General features: G+C 36.6%; 4 protein-coding genes across 7 annotated transcripts in view; 3 read left to right on the top strand and 1 right to left on the bottom strand.

Annotated features, from left to right (window-relative positions):
• LOC123319966 overlaps window positions 1-10569 on the top strand; it is a 451417-nt gene that overhangs the window by 245528 nt on the left and 195320 nt on the right. The window lies entirely within an intron of this gene.
• On the top strand, window positions 1843-6748 carry LOC123319970 (glycine-rich cell wall structural protein-like). 4 transcript variants are annotated; one of them, XM_044907078.1, is made up of 3 exons: window positions 1843-1961; window positions 2064-2255; window positions 6545-6748. In XM_044907078.1, the coding sequence occupies exons 1-2, from the start codon at window positions 1914-1916 to the stop codon at window positions 2253-2255; spliced, it is 240 nt and encodes a 79-aa protein (XP_044763013.1). In that variant the 5' UTR covers window positions 1843-1913; the 3' UTR covers window positions 6545-6748. The 4 variants fall into 4 exon arrangements, with proteins under 4 accessions (XP_044763013.1, XP_044763012.1, XP_044763011.1 ...); XM_044907077.1 differs by lacking the exon at window positions 6545-6748 and adding an exon at window positions 3120-3227; XM_044907076.1 differs by lacking the exon at window positions 6545-6748 and adding an exon at window positions 2386-2512.
• LOC123319967 (protamine-like) lies at window positions 4008-4586 on the top strand. Its single transcript, XM_044907072.1, has one exon. It carries the CDS (start codon window positions 4129-4131, stop codon window positions 4465-4467), a length of 339 nt encoding a protein of 112 aa, XP_044763007.1. The 5' UTR covers window positions 4008-4128; the 3' UTR covers window positions 4468-4586.
• On the bottom strand, window positions 7791-10373 carry LOC123319921 (arrestin domain-containing protein 3-like). The gene is made up of 9 exons (XM_044907007.1): window positions 10066-10373; window positions 9327-9397; window positions 9085-9194; window positions 8850-9018; window positions 8541-8794; window positions 8336-8459; window positions 8154-8268; window positions 8005-8095; window positions 7791-7915 (listed from the first exon to the last, which is right to left on the bottom strand). The coding sequence occupies exons 1-9, from the start codon at window positions 10181-10183 to the stop codon at window positions 7855-7857; spliced, it is 1113 nt and encodes a 370-aa protein (XP_044762942.1). The 5' UTR covers window positions 10184-10373; the 3' UTR covers window positions 7791-7854.

Here is a 10569-nt window from a genome sequence, read left to right as displayed (position 1 = left end):
TCGCAGTTTTTTTTTTAATTCGCATAATATATGAAATTCTAACTTATTGCTTCCTGTTCGGGCATCCTAATTTTTGATCATCGACATTGACCTTCACACATGGACCCTTTCAATTCCTTTCTCGACAAGCGTAAAAATGTAGCAATTAATCATAAATAATTCGTGTGTTCCTGTTTTTGGAATCGTTGTCACACACAATGGTGTTGTCGAGAATTGAATGGAAATTGTCCAACGAGGGATTAGAGATCTGAAACCCCTTTTCTCCAGTGGCGTGGAGGTTGGGATTCCGATCGGTTTCTACGCCTATGCATTGATATATCATGATGAAGATCTCGCTTTATCGTTTTATCTGCGATAGTCTTAAACATAATGAACTATTAAGGAAAACTGGCTGATTTTTCAAGGTTTTGGTTTCATGGGTCCATTTTGGAGATTATTCAAATGATTTAAGGAATTTTCCTCTTTCATTCATGTCTAAAGTGGATTTCCGCGAGTATCTCTACACTAATGTGATAGTAATTACGTTTAACTATGCAGGCATATATTTTTATTGTACCTGCTGGTGCAAAGGAAATTGTATGAGAAAACATGCAATGTAAAATTAAATATAATTTTCTGATGATGCTGGAATGAAAATCCAGAAAATTCATTCACAAACACATCTTTGAGCGATGTTGTGTTGCAGGAAACTTCTGATTTTAGCTCTTTTCGTTGTGTTTATTTTTTATGTAAGTATTTTTTCACAAAGTCATCACTCATAACTCAGATATTCATATATAGTAGAGTTCCATGAACTGATACACTTATAAAATGCCAATGAGATAAAAAAGACTATAAATGTAAATGCAAACCTACCTTTTTTTTTCATATCTGTTTCTTTGCTCTCATTATTTATAGATTTATGGATTGATGCTTTTTCAACTCGAATAAAAATAAAAAACTGGAATAATTAGCATACTCATTTGTAATTGAAGAGAGAATTAACATATTTTTTGTACAGAAACACCAGGTACATACTTCACCACTGAGAGACGAGGATGGAGTCGAACAGCTTGTGCAAAAAGTAACTTCTTCTGATGCAATTGAGAAGGAAACTTTGGAGGACCAGTATATGAGGAATTGGGCTCAAAACTACGTTGAATGTTACAGGAGACGAAGAAGAAGGAGAAGATATGGTTGAGATTTTTGTACAATTGAACCTCTGTCTCAATAAATGATGATTTGAAGTCTTATCATTCATTACCTTTATACAATCACTCTAATTAGCACAAATATGAAGATATATTAAACGCTCCAGATTCTACAATATTCAGAATGAAATAAACTGAATGTTTTAACAGTGCTACAGTGTATAGTTTTAACACAAATAATAGAGCTATAATTTCTGGTTTTAACTAGAACTCTTTCAGAATATATATCACTTTTAGATCTACGATGATTTTCCTGGAAGAAAAACTACACGAACTTTGACCTTTGAAAAATTCCCTAAGTAGTTTTCTTTTAAACATTTACCTACCTTATATTACAATTATAAATATATACCTATTTTATATCAACATGTTTCGTTTGCCCACCCTGTGTTTAGTGCAGCCCTAACGTTAAAACTTAATATTTTCAAAAATTCATCTTAAAATAGTTAGACACGTATTAAAATCATTATTTTGCTGAGCAACCTTACTCAGGAGGAGATGCATCTCAATCTTAAGCTCTCAAATAATTATAGCGTATGTATAAATCAAATTAAGAGCCCTAATTTTCCGGTTTAGACCGAAATAATCACACCTTTAATTGTTGTCACATTGTCGAATCGAATTAAAAGGTGAAATCGTTCAAATTAATGGCAATAATTGATTTGATAACCATCTTTTCCGTATAAAAACTCGAAAAATTCCTATTTCTCGTTAAACGTCAACATGAAACGTGGAATTCAAGTTCTTTTTCTCGTTTTCCTCCTGAGCTTGGTGAGTCTGAGCAAAGTTTGTTTAGTTTTTACTTTCTTCCCTTATTCGAAATCTATTTCCTTCTATAATTTTGGTGGTACCTCATTTGGTTTCTCTTTCCAGAGCGTTGTTTCTGCCCAAGTGGCAATGGCTCCACCAAATTTTCCCGGTAAGGGTCAAGGGGGTGCAGGAGGAGGTGGTGGAGCAGAAGGAACTGTTGGGGGTGAATTCAATCTTGGAATGAACGCTGGAGCTAAAGGAAAAGCTGGAAGTGGTGCTGGTGGTGGTGCTGGTGGTAGTGGCAGAGGACAATAGGTAAAATATATAGAAATAATCAAAAAAGAACCAGTTCACATCAGCCTTCTTTAGTTTTTGTTAATTTGACCACTGAAGCACCAAGTCTACAAACAATTTCTATCATTAATTTGAATTATTCTCTTCACAGAAAGACAGATAAATCACGTATGATGGATGTGTGACCCATTTGGATGGAAATATAAAATAACTTACTGAAGGCATGAAAAATACCATGTGATTTCCAACAAATTTCCCGAATAAATCTTGAGCTATAAGTCCATTTTTTATTAAACATAACAATACCTCACAATTTTTCTACGCGCCTGTTCAAGTACCCCTGTCCAATGGGGGATTTGAAACAGTTATAAATTCATAACGACTTGTAGTGGTTATAAGTATTATAAATATCATTCTGATTATTCTCGATATTGAGAATTTAGACAAGCCCTGAAATATTTGAACCTGCTTCACTTGTTGTTCGAAGATTTGAACGAAAGGTAGTTTCAAGAAGTTCTGTTTTAACAATGCTCTCAATGGGAAGGATATTTTTGGTATCAGTCATCTTAATGATTTGCATGAACGTAAGTATATGAAAATTATTTTACGAAATATTTTGTTGTGAGTCTCTTACGCCACATCTAGAAACTAACGAATATTGTCGTTATGTGGTACCTTAAAAAATTATTTTAGATTCTCGAAAAATCATGGATTTTGTGGGTAACAATTCTTGGCCATATGTTGATGGAAATAACATGTCACGAAGGATCATGAGTTTCAAATTTCGAACAAGAATGAACAGGAAATTGCTTGTCCTGTTTTACTTTCAACCAAACCTTTTTCATAACTTATGTTCGAATTGAGTTAACCCGTGATATTTTTCAGAATATGGTCCACTCATTTCCCTGGTTCTATTGGTTCTATGACGACAGTTCTAGTGAATCATGTGAAGATAATTATTATGACCACCATTGTTGTGACCATTAGTGTAAACATTAATATGACCATTGTTATAAACATTATTATAAAAATTATTATGACCATTATTATACCCATCTTTTAAATAAGACGAATGCATAAACTAGAAACTGGAATAAAAATTTGATTGTACTATTTCAACTATAGTTTTAGGCACACCTCAATAAAAACTTCTTCTTCTGAGTAAATTAGCGCTTATATTATTGTTACTCTGTTTCCCCGATTGAAAAATTATCCAGAAATTTAAGAAGGCTCTTTATCCACTGTGAAAAATTTGATAAATTTCGTATAGTTTGGTAAAAAGGAGAGAATGACTCACTTCACAGTTCTCCATGAATCCAGTATCCATATTCTTCTTTTCGAAGATTTCTTTGGTTCAATCCAAAGGATCAATAATTGCATCAGTCACAACAGGTCCTATAAAACTTCCAGTAGCTTTAGTAAATAAAGCTGTTGGCTTGTTCTTCTCCAGATGGTTCTGGGTAATGTGGAGGCTGTGCTTTTGATGAGCAGGGTTCTTAGAATCTCCTCAGAGGCAAGAAATCTTATGGAAAGTATCCAGAATGAAGAGGCAGAGGTTGCTTCTTTGGTGGTGAACCCTAAACACGAGAACAGTACTCAAACTTGGACTTATTTGAGTCAAGAAGCAAGAAGATGAGTCTGCTGATCCTGACTTTCGATTCCCCATCACCAAGTAGCCGATTATGAGGAATTGCATCATGTTTCGTAGACACCAAAACGCTTGGATCAAGAGCGAGACAATTGCGAAAACAGATCGCAATAGATCAAAGATGCAGCACCATCTTGTCACACACAAGTCTCACGTCAGTGAGCCAATGTCAAATTCTCGAATATACACTAGTCTCCGAAGAATGCGAAGCTCTTTACACTTCTAAATTGGACGAAGCGCTGAAACATGTTCGGTCTGTGTTCTTCGGGCAAAAAGACCAGTTGTGGACAGTCGAAACCGAAGAAGAGCGCCTGCGGGAAGAAGAGCTGCAAACCGGGCAAGGTGACCAGGAACGCCTTCTTCAATTTCCTCAGGGAGTTCAGGGTGAAACACTGCGACTGGCCGGTCACCAAGATCGCTGTGGAGGGTGCGAAATGCTGGTGTAAGATGAGCCCCTGCGATCGCAAGAAATACCTGGATATGGCAAGGTGTGCGCCAAAGATGAAGAGGAGGAGGAAGCACAAGAGGGGAGGGTCTTGTGGCAGGAAGGCCTCCCACAGGAGGCCGAAGAGACGCTGCGGGTAGATCCGACGTTGGACCCTTTGGATTTCAAATTTTAGTAGCGTGGATCTGTATGGTTAGTTGGACATACCAGTACGTCTTTACCTATGTACCTATTTATCAATAAACAGCTATTGGATCTACTTGGCTTCCTTTAGTAGCTCTCAATTCCTAAATCAATGTTTTAGAGTGTAGTAATGTGTCTCCATCAACTATTTTTTCAAGTAAAATTACCCAATTCTTACTCTAGAGAGTCTTTAGGTAACCCTCTTTTTGAAGATTGACCTTAGCATTCGATGGTTCCTCTCCAAAGGTGCTCAGATAGTTCAGCAGTTGACCAGTGTATCTCTGCAGTAGTTATGCCATTACTTCTTGAGAATTGGATCATTCCAATTCTCGTGATAACGTCTTCCCTAGGGTTCACAAAAGTCTGGAGACCATCCTTTTGCTTGCTAGCCCCACCACTGGACCAGAAGCTACCTAACTTTCTCACTCTTCCTTCTAGACTGATGAAGGTGGTATCCTCTACCAGTTTATATCAGTGTATAAGGTTTCTACTGGTCCATACTGGTTACTTCTTGCATTCCTGACTGAATGAAGGTTATAAGCTGATTGAGAAGAATTGGTATGCCCATCAAGGCATAAAGTAGCCTTTGACGACCTTTCACAGCGTATGTCACATTGACAATCCGTCAGTTCTCTCCAAATCCCCACACCTTGAACCAGCCGATCTTACCCCAAAATCCGTAGTTGAAGATGTCCAAGAAGCTCACCACCAACCCCTTCTTCAACTTCATCAAGTCCTACAGCAACAGACACCCCGAGTGGCCGGTCACCAAAATTGCTGTTGAAGGTGCCAGACTCTGGCACTCCATGTGTCCCACGGACAGGGTCAGATTCGTGAAGGAGGCTGAGGTTGCCAAGAGGAAGAAACTGGCCGGAGGGTCCATTCTGAAGAAACGTGGTAGGAGCGTGGGGAAGGCCATGTGCCATAGCAGGAGACGTAGGGGGCACAGGAGGAGGTCTAAGTCTAGGAGAAGGAGGAGACACTGAAGGGACGTTTCTCATCGTATCAGTTTCGTTTGGTTTGTTTGTGATGAATAAATGTTTCAGTATATTTAGGAGATGAGTGATTTGCTTCCAAAACGACACCACACATTGACATTTAGATTCTTGAACAATCTAGAAAGGTATTGGATTGCATATTGTAGATACATCTTCAAGTGTTACGAGTAGTTGTAGATTGTGTTACTTGTTACCTACAAGTTTTTTGTTCAAGGCATTTTTGGCTTGCAATAGCAAGGAATTCCTTCACCAGGTACTCTAGAGTTTCTAGCTACTCCCACAGAATCAGCACTCTTCAGTTTCCGCTAAACCAAGGTGTAGGTGTAGCATATTTTCACTAAAATCCAGATACTTCTTAGATCCAGCAATGTTGAAGTTCCGAAGTTGTTTTTTCAGAATGATACAGCCTAGGCGATTCCACCATTTCTCATCATAAATGACTTGGCCTCTAACTTCTTCAGGAGTGTTTTCTGTAGTACCAGATGGCATATACTCGAAAAACTAGTGATCCAATGACTAGGCAGAGAATGAAAAATCCCACATTCCAAACTAACCTTCGAATTATACCAATCATCTATCATTTTCTAAGATTTTTTTTTGTTCAACACCATTTCCGAGTGCAAAATTGAATAATGTAACATTTCCACCAGCTTGTCACCAATTGTACGGTAAATAGCAGCTATTATATGTTGTACCTTGAGTGTCAATTTGCAGACATGCAAATCAGATAAGGATCTTCGAAAATGTTATAAAATAACCATGATTTTTTTTCGAGTAACAATCAGAATGATGAATATGCTCTGGAAAAGTGTACTCGTTTTGTTTGTTTTCTCTGTAAGTACCTACCTTAGTCTATGTTTGAATATTCTTTTACTCTTCTTTTTTAAACTCTAAAACGAAGCTTTTAAAACAAGGCGAAAGCCAATGATTCTGGAAAAAGGGAATAAAAAAAATTTGAGAAGATATACCACCAATTTCGACAGTGTTATGTAATTTTTGGAACCCTAGATTGAAAACAACAATAACTCTGTTCCAGATGCTTTGTTCTTTTGGTTCCTTTCAATCTCAGCAGGGTCAGAGGATGCAGCAACAAGAACAGAATCAAAGAATGCAACAGCAAGGGTTGGGGCTAGGACTTGGTCTGGGATTGGAGCTAGGGTTAGGAATGGGTGGTTGAAAATGCAGTAACACATTGAATGTATCTCGAAAAGTACGAATAAAAACTGTGTGATACTTCAAATGACGCATTCTAATATTTTTATCCTTTGACTCATATACTGGCTAGTGTAGTGATTCCACCAAAAAAACACCCAGACAGTTCGTTTAGGTTAAAACCCATACACTACCTCAGAAACTGCTTTAAAAATATCTCTTCATAGGTGTATATATGGAAACATTTATTAACTATCACAAAACAATCAACAACCATATAAATATACGATTTTTTTCTGTCAACTACATATCAACATTCATATTGTTAACATTCATAAATTTTCTTCTCGGGAATAACCTATTATTCCTATATATTAACATCAAAACTGTGTAAAACAATCGGAAATGCTGAAATCCATACAAAAAATATTCATATCTAAAGAAATATCACCGTATTACTTATATCAACTAGTTTTTTGTGTTGAATGACATAAAAAAATTCAGTGAATCGGTGTACACATGGATCGTTTCAAATATCATACTATTTTTATACTATATCCATGAATGTGTACAAGGATTCCGAGTATAAAAACATACACTAGAATGTTACAATAAATTTGGCCACTGTATATATGTAATTAAACCTAGGTAGGTTTATCATTTTGGTGCCTAATGTTTGAGGGAAGATAATATTCAAAAATTCCACTTCAAAGTGGAATAATTTCTATAAAAAACTCATCTTGAATGATATCAAACTGAGAATGTAAAAAAGAATACTATTAGAATCTTCCATATAAATTATTATGATGAAAGAGAATAAAATCTCCTTACTTACAATAATAAGATTATATGAAACACAATTCTGGAATCAAAAACTAAATGTTTTCTATCACAAAAACTCACATCTATTCTTCCACGTTCCTCTATTATTATAACTATACCTCTGAGGCTCCCACAAAAAAATTCTTCATAAGTTGAAAATTAAATTAAATTTCCTTGAGGATATGAGTCCTCACACCCAAATGCAATTCCTTTTAGTCAAGTGGTTCTAAATAGACCGATTCGAATATAAATAATTTCGCGTATTTTCAAAAGTTTAAAAAATTAAAAAATTGACACTATTTTTTTTCCTATATTCAGTCTTCACGAATTGATCTGAAAAAATTAAAACCCTGCTTATTATTGCCATGTTCCTTAATTTTCTGAATTTTTGTCTACTGTTACGTAGAGAGGTTTGTATAAGACTACAGGTTCCCTGAAAAAAATAGGATATTATTCGACAAAGTTCTTCAGAGAAAAAACTAAATATGAAGGTAGAAAAAATTATTCTTTTTAGTAAAGTACCTTAAATGGTGTTCGTTCCCATCGTAAACTTGTCCCAAGAGAAATTCTGGACCAATGTATCTACCTCCTTCCACATGAGAGCAAGCATGTTCTGAAAATTTTAACAATTCGAAAAGCTACTTGTGAACGTGAAAAAAATTAAAACTGACCATATTTTATTGTCGGTGTTTGGTTGCTGTTTGGAATTCTGAAGGGCACTGTTCCAATCGTTATCGGAAACTGTATTTGAACAAGATCTGGCTCTTTGTCACTAGATAGGCTGACCTGTGAAAAATATTGTGCCTTTCGTTAGTTTGTTAGGAATAAGATGAAGCAAAAAGCATTCACTCACAGTTAAAATATAGTATATTTGTACCAGTCGACATATTCCGACAAGGGTTGTTGGCATAGGCGGTAAAACTAAGCTATTGGCACTATCCCATTTGCTTCTTGTGTGGGGTTTCACATTACTCCCTCTGAAGAAAAGGAAATCGAAAATAAATATTGTTTCAACGTTTCCCGAAATGATTAGGGTGCAGTATAAGGTGAACACTCACCTGTATTCAAAGACGAGGTATTTGGAATCCTTACTGACACCAAGAACACCCCTGTCTATGAAAAATTCACAGCACTGTTCCAGTCTTACTACCAGTCTCACCTCGTTCTCCGATTGGTTGTCTATCGTTGCTTTCAACTTGATGCTTTCCTTGCACACATAGGCCGATCTTTCTAGAACACCCCTCAGCATAAGGGTGCCCTTTTTACAACACCAACAACAGGTACTTTTTCTGTCTTCCAGGACTACAGGTTTCTGAAACAGGCTTCTTGAAGAAAGGGGTTCATTGGGACTTTAGTAAAAGACCTACAAGGTATTGCTCCTCCATACAGTCGATATGTGGTCCAATCACCGTGAAGTACTTCATCCCTTGCGGTGGACTGGCGTAGGGGATGTCTATGGTGACCTTGAAGTAGTACCTTATGCACGTGGGTTTGCTCTCAAAAGAACAAGGTAGACTAGATTCGGGAAGAGAGAATCTGGAAGAAAAATTGGGAAAGAGGTTGGTTTTCCTTCTTTCTGGTTCAAGGGTGGAAAGCACTCACTTGAAAGGGAATTTGTGTAGGCCTCTTGGTAGAATTGGTATCGTGGTTTCCAGGTTCTTCTCGCCCCATATGACCTGACGTTCGTCGATGAAGTATTGGTCATCTTTCACCTGAAAACGAATTCGAAAAAAATTGTAAACGTTTTGGATAAACCAAAAACATGAACTGTTATCATTACAGAAGAGTGTGGTATTTGAATTCCTAAACCAACATAAATTTACCTTGAAATTGAAGATACTCACAGTTCTTCTGTCTCCTGATAATAGAACTTTCCATTCTGCATGCGCTTTTCCTCTAAGTAATATCCTTATTGCTGAAAAGAGTAATTGGATAAAGAAACTGAGTATTCTTTTCACATATATTAGTTATTTCCAAAGCCTTCCTTTGCTCTTTCTTTTTTCTAATTGAAAATGAAATTGAAAATTCTTACAGATACAGATACGAAAATGGTGGATGCGCTATTATAATATTTATGTTTTTTTCATATTTCACCCCACAAATTTTAGACCTAAGAAGGGTTGATCGAAAAAGAAAGCTAGAGGGAGATTTGCTGCAAATTAACGGTTCTTGTGCGAAATTTCATCGAGAAATCTCCAGTAATTTCCTAGAAAAGTCTTAGAATCTGTAGCAAAATGTAAGATTCTTGAGTGATTTCCAAGAATTTGGAAATGATGGATGATCAATAATAACAATTTGGCATTTTTGTTGAAAATTTTCACGAGTATATTCCGAAATACAAAAATTTCTGTTGGGTTTGTTGATTCCTATTCGATTTTTGGAAATAAGAAAGCAACTATTGAATATGATGCACAACATTCCCTTAACAAGGTTTTTAAATGGAAAATAGTTTATTGAAAGAATCTGGTTGGTTTTATTTTTTGCTCCACTTAGAGCGTTTCAAAATAGACACACCCATACACGTGTTTAACATATATATGCGTTGAAAATACAACTCGAAAGCGAAAAAACTTTTTGACTCACTTCTCAGCTTGAAATTTTCGATTGTGTCCAAAATAACAGTTCCATTAACCTGTTCCCCAGGATAATAATACTCCTTATCTAGTTTTATATCAAACTCCCTTATATAATCCATCACCATAGGCGCATTCCATATATACCGGGGAAATATGAACTCTCTTAGGGGTAGGTGTAGAAGCTAACTGACTACGAGGTTGAAAAACGTCGAAGTACAAAAGATCGGGGTGGAAAATTGAAGACACTTAAAAACGATGAGCAAATTCACTATAGGTCCTACGGTAGTTCGGTACCCTGTTCAGTTACGACTGAGGCTTTCCACGAAGTCAGCTGTTTTCTGGCGGAATCGATAAAACGTGCCATGCTCAGTTTTCCCCTCATTTTGGGACCCTTCGTACTTTCGTTTTTGCCCTGATTTCTCGACACATGAATGGGGGCTATTTACATGTTTGAAATGCCGGTACCGTTCATAAGCCTCGCGTCAAAGAGGATAGGGGAGATGGGAGGTTT

The sequence above is a fragment of the Coccinella septempunctata genome, chromosome 9, assembly GCF_907165205.1.
Source record: "Coccinella septempunctata chromosome 9, icCocSept1.1, whole genome shotgun sequence".
In the NCBI taxonomy this organism is placed as follows: Eukaryota; Metazoa; Arthropoda; class Insecta; order Coleoptera; family Coccinellidae; genus Coccinella; species Coccinella septempunctata.
This window is presented reverse-complemented; position numbering and strand designations above follow the sequence as displayed.

Bases quoted from the DNA above. Each gene is read 5' to 3' on its own strand.
- LOC123319970 (XM_044907078.1), top strand. From the start codon at position 1,914: ATGAAACGTGGAATTCAAGTTCTTTTTCTCGTTTTCCTCCTGAGCTTG. The intron at 1,962-2,063 runs GTGAGTCTGAGC...TTCTCTTTCCAG, and splicing joins TCGTTTTCCTCCTGAGCTTG to AGCGTTGTTTCTGCCCAAGT.
- LOC123319967 (XM_044907072.1), top strand. From the start codon at position 4,129: ATGTTCGGTCTGTGTTCTTCGGGCAAAAAGACCAGTTGTGGACAGTCG.
- LOC123319921 (XM_044907007.1), bottom strand. From the start codon at position 10,183: ATGGTGATGGATTATATAAGGGAGTTTGATATAAAACTAGATAAGGAG. The intron at 9,019-9,084 runs GTGAGTGCTTTC...TTTTTCTTCCAG, and splicing joins CTACACAAATTCCCTTTCAA to ATTCTCTCTTCCCGAATCTA. The intron at 7,916-8,004 runs GTACTTTACTAA...TATTTTTTTCAG, and splicing joins GGGAACGAACACCATTTAAG to GGAACCTGTAGTCTTATACA.